Raw genomic sequence first — 14,754 nt, forward strand, 5'->3', positions numbered from 1 at the left:
ATGCAAGCTTCTTGGAAAGACTGGCAAAGGTGAAGACTGTAAGATCTGTAAGAACAGATGTGACGTGTAGCACTGAACTCCGGTACGATCCAGACCCCGGGACAGGGTAGCTTCTCAGAACCGTTTATGGCTTCAATTCAGGACAAAATAAATACCACCCATAATCCCACTATTATTGGATTTTGTCACAATTTACCTTTAGCTTCTTGACTGATGTGTGTGTGTGTGTGTGTGTGTGTGTGTGTGTGTGCACTAGACAACTGAGAGCATATTCTTGGACCAATAAATATAATAAAACACCATTTTATGGGCCCAGTTATATTTTGCTATGTAAGTATGCCAAAGTCACTCAATTATTGCTCTATCCTTACCTGGTTAGCAAATTCCAAATTATTTTTAATTTTTTAAAAATTTTCAAATGTTTATTTTTGAAAGAAAGAGAGAGAGAAAGAGAGGTAGAGGGACGGAGAGAGAGAGGGAGGGAGAGGAGGGGCAGAGAGAGGGAAACACAAAATCTGAAGCAGCTCCAGGCTCCGAGCTGTCAGCACAAAGCCCGACGTGGGGCTCGAACTCAAGAACTGTGAGATCATGACCTGAGCCGAAGTTGGACGTTTAACCGACTGGCCCACCCGGGTGTCCCTCAAATTTTTATTATTAATTCAAATGTGAAAACCATGCCTGTGTATCATATTTCTGATTACTTGGTTGGGATTAGTTCCTAGAAAACAGGACCAAACAGTTATTAAGCATGTTAACAAACCCTGGCACACACAGGTAGATTGCTTTTCTAAATGGGAAAGTTTTCTGCTATTTACAGTTACATTCTTGGGAAGCTGTAATACAATATACACTTCTCTGCTGCTGTGAGGGGGTGTAGGCTTTATATATTATAAGTATTTTGTTCTTTAATGATGTCTTATCCCAGATTAAGTTGCCCAAACTTGCTTTAAGGAAGGGTCATTCATCTGGGGCCCCAAGGAGATGGAATTCAAGGCTCTAAAAACCTGGATGGGGAAAACGCATTTTTATAATTGTTTTCTTAGCCTGGAACTGAAAATGTAGGCCAATCCTTCCATAACGAATGAAGGCAACAGGCAGAGTAGCGATGACGGTGACTGTTCACCAACTGAAGTGACAGTGACCTTCATGTCATATCGCATTTATAATAAATGCTTCAAAATATATTCTGTCCTTCAAACTCACCTAGAATCCTAGCGGTTATGAGCTGTGCTCCTAGGCTTCATCTGCAGGCTTTTATGAAGGAAGCATATATAGTGCCTCGCAATTACAAATGTATGTTTTAAAACTGGGTTTCGGTGTAGTCGCCCTCCTCAGTTCTGCTATGAATTTGAGCCTATAAAATTAAAAATGTTATTCTCAGAAAAGATTCATGAGCATCGCGGGGCTGCCAGCACAGTCCACGGCGCCGAAAAGGATGCGGGTGCTGGCTTTATGAGCAGGTGCAGAGCAATCAGGGTAGAACACAACTTAAAACACGTCTCTCACATGCACACGCACACACGCACACACACACCACCACAAGACACACGGCCAGCCGGAAAGGGCTCCAGGAACGTGCGGACCAGATGGCGTCGGAGCCGCGCAGAACAGCGTTAGTGAATGCCTGACATGACGCTGAGTGCATTCAGTAGACTCAGTGGAGTTCTTACTACCCTTCCACCTTTCAGTCTCTTTGAGCCCCTTCCGAAAGAAGGCTCAGACGGCCACACCACCTCATGCTCCTGGAGGACTCGTGGATCGTCCACGGCGACACGGAAGAGGAGGCATTTGGAGCCTCTTGCAGGCAGCTGACTCGACCTAGAACTCACTAGTACTGCCGTCTTTCACTCTTTAGATTCTGTGTCCAACACGGGCATCCACGCCATCCTGGGTTCCCGCTTTGGGTAAGAAGATTCCCTTCTGAATAGATTTACGTACATTCCAGAGTGCCGAGTTCAAGGGGTCCGTGGGTGACCCTGCATCTGAGATGTGAATCGGTTCACCGCGTTCTCCTGCCACAGCTTTGGGGAACGTGGCCCGGCCTCAACTCCTTTGACTCCACTGTACCCCCTTTGTAATGAATTCACGGAAAACCCCTCAAGTCTACGCACAACCATTAAGCTGTGTGTGGTGAACAGACAGCCCATTTCCGTATACTAACACCAATGTGAACTGGTGTTTAATATGCACCCACCCACTCCAGGCAGCCCTGGACACACGCTCTCATCCCTTCCCGAGGGCTCCAAGCAGGTTCTCTCCAGGAGGGTCTGCTATAATGACAACGAGCAAGATGCAGTTCTTATCCATGCTCAATTTGCCTCCAGGCACGAGTGACCAAAACCACACAGAGCAAGCAACTCAGGCTTCAAAAGTCACACAGGGACAATGCTGAGCAGAGGCGGACACAGACAACCCAGTGACAAACACTGAGGTCGACCAAGTGGAAAAGTATCTGCTTATGTCCAGAGAGTCCCAAATGATTGCTATGCATTTTGAAATTGGTCCTGACATGATTACATCCTATACTGGCATCTGTCCACACTGAAAAACCCACTTTTAACTCTCCAGACTACTTTAGAGTTCAGATGGTAGTAAAGAGACTTTGACCTTGTAATGTGTTGAGGTCGTTATGTCTTATTGCTATGGTAGGAAAACGGGGTCTACCTTCATGTCAAAGACGAAGGATCTAGAGCGCCCTGCATTTACTGACTGGAATCTTGTGTTCAATGAGATAAATCTCTTTAAAACACTGAGATGGAAAACCTTTAAATGCTGCCTGGAATTATAATGGCTGTGTGGCCAGCACGTCATTTCTTCGACTGCTGATCACACAACATTCAATGTGAAGTGAAGGTTCCATTGATAAAATTTTGGAATCTTAGAAAAGAGAAAATTTGTATATAAAAAAAAGAAAATGAAAGAGTAATTCGGGAAGCAATAAAGTAATTTGGTGGCTGCTAACTTGCTGGGTCCCAGTGAGAAACTGAAAATGAAGTAGCATACAGTGAGATCTAGAAAGTGCATATAGATGGAATGATGAAACACACCATCTTCTGCTTGTGGCTTCCAGCCCCCAGCATCACGCCACTGAGGTTTACCTATTGCTCGTTCACGCACAGTGGGCATTCCTTTCTTCGCTGCATACTATTCCACTGCTAAGGGGCAGCTCAGGTTTTTAGCTACTCATCAGTTGATAGATATTTGGGTTGTCTCCAGGTTGGCCTATTATGGAAAATGCAGTAATACAGAGACAGAAATGAGACAAAAATGATTGCTTGAAATCGGAAAAGAAAGAATTCACAGCAGATGAGTAAAAAAAAGAAAAAGAACTTTTTCTGATAATGGGAGAACTCTAATGGCAGACTGTGGTGACGGTTGTAGTTTTCTAAAACTCATTTAACTGCATACTTTACATGGGCAAGTTTTACAGTATACAATTTATAACTCGAGCTTTAAAAGGAAAAAAAAGAGCTCTAAGTAAGAATATAAAGTTCCATGTCCGTCTGGCCATCTTCTCCAACTATGTCTCAGAGGAGAAGGGAGGCTAACTGGTGACAAAATTCATCACGAGAGTTAAAAGGCTAACAAGTCACCAGGGAAGCTTCTTGAACTGACTGGCACACAGCACAGACACGGAGAGCTGTCAGAAGATGGGCCTTTGAGAAACGATAGAAGATCCAAAACACGTACATTTAAAAATAAAATGAGCCATCCTGTCCAAGAAAACAATAATCAGAAGGAAATTTTTAGAACATAAGAAACAAGATGATATTTTTCACAGTTTGACTATAAATAAAGCTACTTTGGATGGGTCCTATAATCTTTCTTTTGTTTCTTTTTTTAACGTTCCATGAAATACTATTATCTCTCTCTAAACTGCTCCCCAGGCCTTCAAGAAACAGATCGCCAAACGCAGCATTGGCTGCGTGCAGCTGAGCACACCAGCGAAAGGTGGCGATTTTAGGATGCTGCCAGGTGCTGGCAGTAAACAGCTGTCACAGAGGGTGATGGCAGAGATCAAAAGGACATAGTAGCCCGGGCAGCTCAATGGTCCAAAGATGAGAACTTCCCCAAGAACTTCTCCCTCAAAACATCTAAGGTATGCAGGTATCATGACCCTTAGCAAAATTTTGAAACATTGTATTTTGCGTTAGGCATATATCCTTATTATGCATATGCATATGTACAAATATAGACATGGTATAGAAGAGATACGGATATGGATACAGACATAGATGAGACAGAGAGGCTGATATACGGATACAGTATAGATACAGATATAGACCTATTTCCCCCGTAGGACTTTTACTGACCATGGTTTCTATCTTCGGAGAGAAGGACTCTAAGGGCCGGGCACATATGGTGTGCGCACGCACATACCCACACACCCACACGTATACACACATTCACTTCATGTGCAGATTCAAGTTCAGAAACGTATAGGAAGACGAATCGCAGCCCACGGCGTTCTGGATGGGACGTTACGGGTCCTATCAGCTAATTCCGCCAATGCAGACTCTGCTGGTCGTTCCAATGAACGAGGGCTTATGGCTCCTCGGAGCAGCGCATGGTGGGGTCGGTCGGCTTTGTGACATCACAAACCACCGGCAACCACACATCAGCCGCGGCCCACGGCGCCGAAGCATGTTCAGGAAGCACCCTGACGAACACCAGCTAGTGGCGTAATACAGTCATCGTCGGCCCTGGGTTATGACTCAGGTCACGTCCGTTGTTTCTGTACCCGTGGCAGCAAACACGGCTGGCGCATCAGCCCCGCTCTCTGGAGGTCCTGCCGAAAGCAAAAGCAAGTTCTACAAGCAAAGACGTGTGGCACTAACTCACTGCTGTCGCCAGCTGAAAGTGGGTGTTAAATAATTTAATTCTAAATTTGGTACTCTACTTGGAAACGGGAGGTATTAAATATCAAATATATGGATGTAATAAAAGTAAAGCAACACAGGGGTAAATTAAGGCAAACCTCACACTTCCCCGTGCTCCTGCATAATGGGACTGGGGGAGGGTCAGGGGATGGTAAATGAGTCAGCCCGAGGCATCATTTTACAGAGAATTGGGCTCATAATTTCCCCTAACTGTAACGCCATGTGCTTGAATTACCACAGCACCTTCCTCAGTCTGGATGTTTCTAAGGGGAATGGCACAAGGAAGCTTCTGTTTCCTGGGACAAAACGTAGTGCGGTTCTGGGAGGGTCCCAGAGCTCTGTCCCCCAGGCCGTCCGCCCACAAAACATCCCTGCACACCGTCCTCGGAGCTGGGTGTCCGAGGCCAGCCTTTCAAGTAGCACCAATGTCTCATCCTTCCTCCGTCTATATTAAGTGTTTTCCTCAAACACAACACACTTGTGTGGGTCTCTTTTTTTTTTTAATTTTTTATTCTTTATTTTATTTTTGACAGAGACAGTACGAGCAGGGGAGGGGCAGAGAGAGAGGGAGACACAGAATCTGAAGCAGCTCCAGGCTCTGAGCTGTCAGCATAGAGCCCGACGCGGGGCTCGAACCCACGAACGGTGAGATCATGACTGAGCTGAAGTTGGACACTTAACCGACTGAGCCACCCAGGCGCCCCAGCGTAGGTCTCTTTTGTAATCACTTGAGAGGTAACATTGTCCATGATATTCACATTTCCTACTTTCCATGGCGTTGGATTTTCAGCTCAACCTAAGGTTGATATACACTCATAACAAGATCTAGGCTGCTCCTCACAACCGCAGAATACAACTCTGCCATATGTACCATTTTTAAAACTTAGTACACCTCTTCATGACTATTACTTTGTTTTTGGACATCACCTATTTTTTTTAAATACAGCAATGAATGCTTCTGGGCACATCTCCCCATGTCCGTAGCTAAGCTTTAATCTGGACTAGATATATCTAGAAATGCAATGTGAGGGTCACATGGATTTGTCCCTCTTAAATGTTATTTGCCAGATGCTGACAGATACCTCTCCAAAGTAGATGCAGCATTTTATAATTACTCCAGTGCAGTGTACACATTCTCAGAAAAAAAACATTTTATTATGTGCATCTTTTTTCCCCCTCCAATATGATTAGAAGAAATGATGTCTAGCAGTATTGGAAACAATATCTCGGTCTGTTGTCTCCCTAATGCGGAAGTTATTAAAACACACTTGAACAGAAGCGCTCCTGACAGGTTCTAAATTCAAACGCAATGCTTAATAAAACCTCCACATACAGCTAATGTAATTCATCTCGTACTCTGGGAAATTCTCATTTAGAGTATGGAAATAAACTATAATTCTCCAGGATCTTGGAGGACTCAGGGACGCGTGCTTCATCTATTACACAGTCATCCGAGCAGTCTGAAAACAATTAATAGATGGTTTTCTTAGAATGGTGGTCTTGACTATTTCGGTGTGTGCCCATGCAGGATTATATTGAATTCTCACAAGAGTTCAGCAAAGGCCGACATCATGTCGCTGGTATTACAGAGGAGGACGCTTTACCTCTTATTAGGTTTCTGGTGAAATGTGAGACGGCCAGCATGGCAATGAGAAACATGTATCAGCTCTCCTGATTCATGCCCACGTTCCCTCCATGCTTTGTGAAGGAATTACCTTCCATACGGATGATACCATGTACGCATGTCGTAATCCATGAGTCACTGAGAAGGACGATGCAATCATTTAAGGCATCAGACAAGTCACATTCGAACGGGAAAGACGCACCCTCGTGGTGACTTTCTCCCACCCTCTCAGCCTCTGTTGTTATCAAGTCCAGGTTCTGGACGTCAGAAGAGTTAACTATCTCGCTGATGACAGACTGCCAGAAAATATATCTAATTACTGCATTAATGAAAAAAAAACCCTCAAGATTTTTATTTTCCATCACTGGGTCTGTGATCTTGGCATAGGCAAGCAGCAGTAAAGCGCAGCCATTCAAACTTGGCTCCGTCAAGCAACCCGGATCTTGTCAATCTATAGGATCTCTATTACAAGTCGATTTTGCCAGAAACCAAGAGGCCAGATCTTCCTGGCTTCAAATCTGGGCACCCCAGCAGATGGACAGAGCATCCAAAAACAGCCCGTGTTCCGTTCAGCAATGACACAGGCAAACATCCACGACTCTGTTGACCAAGATTTTCCACAGTGAATTGCAGCTTCTTTTTCTCTCCTGCTTTCCGTATTTTCTCTTCTCCTTGACCATGTTCACTATGGGAATTTTCAGAAATACGCACGGAGCAAAGGCAGAGGACAAAACACGGGTCTCATGAGGCGTCACCAGCGGGGTGAGCAGCGTCAATGTGCAGATTAGTCCCGTCTCGATCTTTCCTGCCCTCTTCTCGTTTATACACAAAATCGGTCTGACTGTGTGAGCTCTTGTCATATACTGACTTTTCTAACACATTAATCAAGAAATAATTCACATGCTATAAAACTCACCCTGCTGGAGGGCGCAAGTTAGTGGCTTCTGGTTTATTCACAGCGCGTGGGGGCATCTTTACGACTTCTGGAAGAAACCCCACCCACAGCGGTCAGGCTCAACCCCGGAGCAGCGAGCGGCCCTGATGCAGGTCTCCAGGTACCGGCGGCTCTGCACACATCGTCCAGACGAGCCACACAGCCTGTGGTCTCCCACGGCTGCTCCGGGGCGTGTGGTGTACTGTCTTCAAGCCCACCCACGCGGTACAGGGGTGACCCTCCTCCCCACGTCCCTGCCCAGCCACATCCCCGGGTGTGGACGTGCCACACTGGGGTGGCCGTCCGCCTTTCGGCTGCTGTGGGTGGTGCTGGCGTGAAGTTCTGCGCAAGGCTTTTCCGGAGACTTCTGCTTTCAGCTCCCCTGGGTGTGTAACTCATACTGCGGGGCCTGTGGTCATTCTCTTTCATAGTCTTGTGGGACTGGTTTTCAGGGCTTTCTCCTTCTGCGCACCTCCGTCTCGCGCGCTCCTCGGAATTTTCCTTCTCCTGAAGATTCCGCCCAAGCCCTCTGCTCCGAGTGTCTCCGGCAGCGGATTGATGGTCGTGGTGCCCACCTGCTCACGCCTGCGGGGTCCCCCGGCCCCTGCGCCTGCGGCGGACCCGTCCCGTCCGACACGGATGTGGGACCACCCATCAGTGTAGGGCACCTCCGTCTCGTGCCGGCGGTTCTCTTGGCCTCCGGTTTCTGAGGGTTTCCCCCGAATTCTTTGTCAGGGTGGTGTTTTCACCGTGCCTGGGCCGGCCCCGCACGGGTCTCCGCCTCTCGCAGCCGCCCGTCCAGAGAGGAAGCCTCCCGGGCCCCGGCCTGTGTGTGTCTGGCTCCTGGCTCTTCCTGCCCGGTTGCGGCTCTCTCTCCTCACGCACTCTTGGGACCGGCCACCTTTGCACCCTCGTTCGGCTCAGTCCTCGGCGATCTCTTCCCGAAGTTTCCAACATGGCATAACGTGTCTGGTGCGTTGCTAAAGTGGGCCTCCCCACCCCTTACGTTTCTCCGGAAAGCTCCATAGGCGCCCGGCAGAGTGAGATCACCAGGTGCCACGTGCTTTCCATTGCCTGACTGGAAATCCCACATCTGCTCTTTACAAACTGCTGGGAAAGACTCGGGCTGCCCAACACACTCCATCTGCCCGTCTGTCTCGGGAGCAGAAAAATGATTCTGTCTGTAGTAAAAGTCTCCCACTTTCCTTTGACGTCTGGTGCAGCCGTTTGGTTAAATACTGGCCAACGAGATGCAAGTCAGAGCTGGGGGTTGGCATGGGTTTTCCAGGAAAGCTGCAAAAAGGGAGTCAACCCAACTCAGAAGACCCTTTTCTGCAGGGCAGATGTGATGGCCGGCACCCTGCAGCCATATTCATCTGTGAGGATGAAATCCTTGCACTGGTGTGTGTGGAAAAAAGAGGGCCTGGGACCCCAGAGGTGCTGGGGGTGTCGTACCGGCCCTGGCCCACCCATGTCAGGCTTTTTCTGAGTGAGAGAGGAATAAACCTCTGTCTTGCCTAAGTCACTTTCCTCTACATTAAAAATCAAATAATAAAGTAATCCTAACAAATATAGTCAGAAATACATTTATCAATGCCAAAAAATCCTCTCTTTGGACAAACATTCATGGTTTTCTACATCGGTCTACGTTGGAAATATCAATAGTTTTTATAGGAGTTCATGTTTTTATTTAAAATACATATGTCTTGGGGCGCCTAGGTGGCTTAGTCGGTTAAGCGTCCGGCTTTCGCTTAGGTCACGATCTCGCGGTTCGTGGGTTCGGGCCCCACGTCGGGCTCTGTGCTGACTGCCAGCTCAGAGCCTGGAGCCTGTTTCAGTCTGTGACTCCCTCTCTCTCTGACCCTCCCCTGCTCACGCTGTCTCTCTCTCTCTCTCTCTCTCTCCTAGAAATAAATAATAAAACATTAAAAAAATAAAATAAAATAAAATAAAATACATATGTCTTAAAGTGAAATATATTACCTATGATACATATAAAATTAGTGCCTATAAAATAAGTAGATAATTATAAAAAAAGATTAATTCCAGCTGTGTGCTCCTTCCTGTCTACAATCTGCTGGCAAAGGACAGACGCTGCAAAGACTAATCAGATGAGCACATTCATCCAAAGTCTTGCTGAAGAACAGAAAACCAAAGAAACTTCTGTCGTTCAGATTTATTCAAACCCAAATCTATGCACCACCGATGCAATGGTGGAAAACTCTGGAAAACACCTGTGCAGAGAAGAGCAAATAGATAAAAAATACACAGCTTGGGGTGCCTGAGTGGCTCAGTGGGTTAAGTGTCTTACTCTAGATTTCGGTTCAGGTCATGATCTCAAGGTTCATGAATTCAAGCCCCGATCAGGTTCTGCGCTGACAGCATGGAGCCTGCTTGGGATTCTTATTCTGCTCTGCTCCATACTACTTCTTGGCTATGTTTAGTCAAAAAGGACCGAAGAGGGGCGCCTGGGTGGCTCAGTAAGTTAAGCATCTGACTTCGGCTCAGGTCACCATCTCGCAGTTCTTGAGTTTGAGCCCCGCGTCGGGCTCTGTGCTGACAGCTCAGAGCCTGGAGCCTGCTTTAAATTCTGTGTGTGTGTGTCTCTCTCTCTGCCCCTCCCCTGCTCACGCTCTCCCTCTGTCTCAAAAATAAAGAAAAATGTTAAAGAAAAAAACACATGGTTTGGACGGCAACTTTACATGGCCAAGCACAGAGGGCTGTGATAACATCCACATGTTAATACTATAACGATAAGGTTTTTGGAAACTCAACTTTTCCAGAAAGGGAAGGATGTATTTCAGCTCAGATGAGAGATCTTTACTCCTTCTAACTGAATTCATCACGACCACAAGTGTCTTCTTAATCCATAAAATTACACCTGTCACAGTGATTTAACTTCATTAGCACAACTTCGTGATCCGTGGTGAATTATTAGCAATACAAAATCCATGACTCTTGAGCTAATTAAGGCTGCCTCTTTACATTCTGATGATCTGATTCTGACTTTTAAGAATAACTAAAAAAACATTCAGAGGGAGTAGGAAGAATTTATAAAGCAAGACAATTTCTGAAGCAAAACTTCTAACAGTAAAATATCCACCCTATAATACGTTTTCCAATTACCCTTCAGATAAAGAGAAATAAATCAACTCCCAGGCCACTCACTACCCCAAATACTCGAATGTGATGCTTGGTCACTGAATTCCATACAAACAGAAGTAAAATAAAAAATTCTGAATTGAGGATAAAAGCTGAATATATTAATAAACGTATCAGATTCAAAAATGTCAGTTTAGCTGTCTGCATGGTATTAAATGGTAATACATGAACAGAGCAAATATTCTGTTCTGAAAAATATTCACAATCCAAATGGTTTACAGGATAATGTAACCTTCAGCCTTCTCCCTCAACTTTCTGGCACGTCCCACCCCACCCCCACCCCCGCCCAGTAGAAATCACACTTGCTGGACCCCTCTGCTCAAAAATGACCTTTCTCTTGGGGCACCTGGGTGGTTCAGTCAGTTCAACATCCGACTTCGGCTCAGGTCATGATCTCACGGCTGTAGGTTTAAGCCCCGCATCGGGCTCTGTGCTGACAGCTCAGAGCCTGGAGCTGCTTCAGATTCTGTCTCCCTCTCTCTCTGTCCCTCCCCTGCTCATACTCTGCCTCTCTCTCTCTTAAAAAAATAAAATAAATAAATACTAAAAAAAAATTTTAAAGTACCTTTCTCTGGGTTTTCCCCAACCCAGGCTTCAACACACATCTTGCTACATGCCTTACTGTTCTAAACAGGTGCCCTGGAGAGGATTCAGCGTGTGGTTAGCAGCGTGACACTTACAGTGGTAGAGATGGAGTCTAATTCTAGAACCGCAGCAAACTCGCATTTGTGGAGAGCCTCACCTGCACCACAGACTGCTGTATCTCTGTGCAAGAGAGACATGCTCACAAGTGAAGAGAGCGTCCACTTCAAGCTTCCTCTGGAAAAAGCCTTCCCCGCTGTAGTGCAAGAAGTGAATTCTAAACCATAAACTTCCACCTCCACTGATGTGAGCACAGATAAATCACGTACTAACAGGTGTACATGCACGCACACACCTAAACACCTATATCGTATATGTGTTCTACGTGGTCATACTACATATGCATATATCTCAGTACAAGCACATGGTGCGTATATACATATGCAATATACTGTGTGTGCATATACAACTCAGGGCATACACAGACACACATAAGTGTGCACGCGTTTGTCTGCGTATGTGGGTGCTTTTTTCCTATCCTCTGGACCCATAGGAAGAAACAGAAAATGGACATCAGCATCTACAAAAGGTTCAGGAATATTCTCCTATGGGAATGGCGTATGGTATCAGCACTTTGAAGGAACACTTGAAATTCCATTCAGGGCACCTGCTTCTTAAAGAAGATCCTGACACACAGAAAAGAAGAAAAAAGGCAAGTGCGGGTCACGTGTCTGTTCCTGTGTGTTCTGCAGATGCTGAGTTTCTGTTCCGGTTAAAGAACTGTTAAAAGCTGTTCTTGGAAGCCCCTGGAGCTTTGACCCATGGAAAAGCAGCTTCCGCCTTCAGGGGGATGAGGCATCATGCTCAGAAAGTGTCCTTATTTCTCCTCCAGGGCCGAGATAAACTGAGCTAATCCTTAGCCAGAGACTCAACGGAAAAAAAAATCATAAAAGTTTAAAATTGTTCAAATCTCTTCATATTTTATAGAAGACGCTACAACCACTACTACTTATAACAACCCCCAGCGGAGATGGCAAGGAAGAGAAGAGAAAACAAAACAGACTAGTTGAAATCCTTCCTCCCAAACTCCACTCCTCTTCTTGTAAAGAATTAAATTACCCACTTGCCTTCCTAACTATCCACCTCCTCCTACCTACCTTGTACCCATCCGTGCATCCACCCATCCACCCTTCCTAATTTTTGCTAACTTCGCAACTCAAAAGAAACCTTCCTAAGGTGGCACCTTACTTCCCAAATCACGTGACTGGCACGGATGTATCTGGATGTGCGGCTCCGGACAGGCTCATCACGGGAATCAGCGTGGCGTGCTATTGCCACACAGACATTCAGGGCAGACATGCACATTTCTTCCTTTCCCGTTCATTTGCTCCACAAGCAAATCTTCCAGGGAAAACTCTTGGAGCACCGGTCGCAAAAGCAAGGGCACAAGCCAGAGCTTGAGAACTGATAACCCGAATCCTGAGCCCCAGTATGGGCCAAGGAACACAGAAAAGATCCCAGGTCAAATCGCCCCAAACTGGCATCAGATGCTCCCTGACAACAAAGCGAAAACACAGTCACGGCCATGAGTTGGGAATCCATGACCTCGTTATGAGAATAAGCAAATGGAAAGAACATAAACATATTTTTTCCAAACACTCAAGTCTAATCACCCGACACCAGAAATAAAACGTGCTCTGGACCTGGCGTTTATCTGCCTGTCACTCTTCAACTGCCACTAACATAAAGAGCAAAAAAAACCCCCACCAACCTAAAAGTGGTAAAAATATGTGGCCAGACTAGGGATCCTCCAGAGCCCCACATGAGGCTTTAGGAAACAGGAATAAAAACCAATAAGCAATGAGTTTCCAAGTCTCTCCGCGCGGCTGCAAGTTGACAGTTGCTAATTTGGTGGGTCTCGGACACAAGTTCAAGTTTAAATTAGTCTCTAGAGCCATTCACATGCCTTGTAATTCCACAGCAGACACCCCACCGTCCATCAGAAAGCGCGTGCACACAAATGCAGTTGCGCACATTACCCCGGACTCTGCCTGTGTGTGAAGAGATCTGCACACTCTCAGGTGTAATGCCTGAGGGACAGGCGTTTTATCAGAGATGCCCAGGCCGGCCAGAAGGAGGCCGCGGTGACGTGTGACACCATGTGGGTTAAATCCACCCGCATGGAGCGGTCCCTGCGCATGACCCCAGGCTACGCTGGAAATTGAAGGGTTCACTGTGAATGGCAGCTCACCCTTCCCACACGACGGATCCCGTCCACCTTTCTGAGAAGTATGAACGATACACCCTGCGTGTGAACGGCACCTCGAACTCGAACCCGCTGCGGGCCGCGGAGACTCACCTGTTTTCTGGGCCGTCGGATTTCTTCTGACAAACGATGACAGCAGGTGCGTGCTTGCCAGTGCCCTCCATGCCCTCCGTGATGTCCCAGATGGAAGGGTTGCTGGCTCTCACCCCCACGACACTCACGCCCTTCTTCACCTTGGCCCTGTAGGAGACAGTGGGGGCACAGCTCAGATGGCTCTGGGGAACCCCGGGGCGCCGCCGCTCCTGGGGACTCGGGGACGCGGCTGCACGCGGGGGCCTGGCACCCGGGAGCTCACATCAATCCCGTATCAGCGACCAGCTTGCAACCACTCTGTCCGAATTCCTCCCCAGGTATGCCCGGGGGGCTAGGGCAGTGTGCTGACACTCTGCAGGCACGGAGGGTCACAGCTGCACTCACAGATGACTTTAGTTTTTTAAAAAAAAAGAATCACGTGCAAAGCCCCAGACCATGAAGACTTAGGCAGAAAAGGGGAATGGCCCCAGGAACGCAGGTGCTGAGGTTGGAACAGACCCGTCTGACTCCTGCCCATGCCCTCCCCGTCCCCGTCCCCCCCGTCGCTGCTGACCGACTGCGCACCACGCGCCAGGCGCTCCTCATGGGTGTTGCAGCCTCACCTCTATGACCACACATGCCCGTGGGGTCAGTGCCACTGTCCTTTCCGCCCAGCAGCTGACGACCTGGGCATCACGCAGCTCACAGGCAGGTGACCTGGGTGCTACGTCACCTGGCCAGGTGGCCACGAGCCACCATGCAGGTCAGACCGTGCCCTGTGCTACCCTCAGCACCACACAAACCCGTGTGGCTCAGAAGCCACTTACCCTGATCCCACGCACACCCTCTGCTACTCGAGCCTGATCCGTGCATGTCTGGAGCTCACACCCACTCAGACTTTACACGGAGACAAGTTTCCCGAGACAAGTGTGCTCTCCCTACACACACGCGTGTCACCCCACCGCCGTTCGTCCGTCCCTTCCCCATCGTCCGTGGCAGGGGCAAATCATATGCCCAGAGGCTCCGCACCCAGAGAGGAGGCGCCTCGCTCCTTCCTGAGAAGCTGGCGGGTGAGGAAGGAGGAAACAGCACAGCAGAATGGGCTCCTTGCACGACCTTCTTCCTTCTAAGTTTCAAGTGGAAAACATGGCACCGCAAGTGTGCAGTAAAAATGCGATGCATTGCAAACCGTCTGATGTACAAACTGGCCTCGTGTTCCAAAGTCATGTTCGTG

The 14,754-nt window shown here is 47.5% G+C and overlaps 1 protein-coding gene across 1 annotated transcript in view; it reads right to left on the reverse strand.

The window, feature by feature from the left end:
- The window catches only part of LOC120243457 (transmembrane protein 132D-like), a 542,185-nt gene that overhangs the window by 278,754 nt on the left and 248,677 nt on the right, over positions 1-14,754 (reverse strand). The window contains exon 3 of the mRNA XM_039249585.1: positions 13,542-13,688. Coding sequence (XP_039105516.1) covers positions 13,542-13,688 — 147 coding nt within the window. The remainder of the gene's footprint in view (positions 1-13,541; positions 13,689-14,754) is intronic.

The sequence above is a fragment of the Hyaena hyaena genome, unplaced genomic scaffold (genome assembly GCF_003009895.1).
Source record: "Hyaena hyaena isolate Hyena2069 unplaced genomic scaffold, ASM300989v1 scaffold_343, whole genome shotgun sequence".
Taxonomy (NCBI): domain Eukaryota; kingdom Metazoa; phylum Chordata; class Mammalia; order Carnivora; family Hyaenidae; genus Hyaena; species Hyaena hyaena.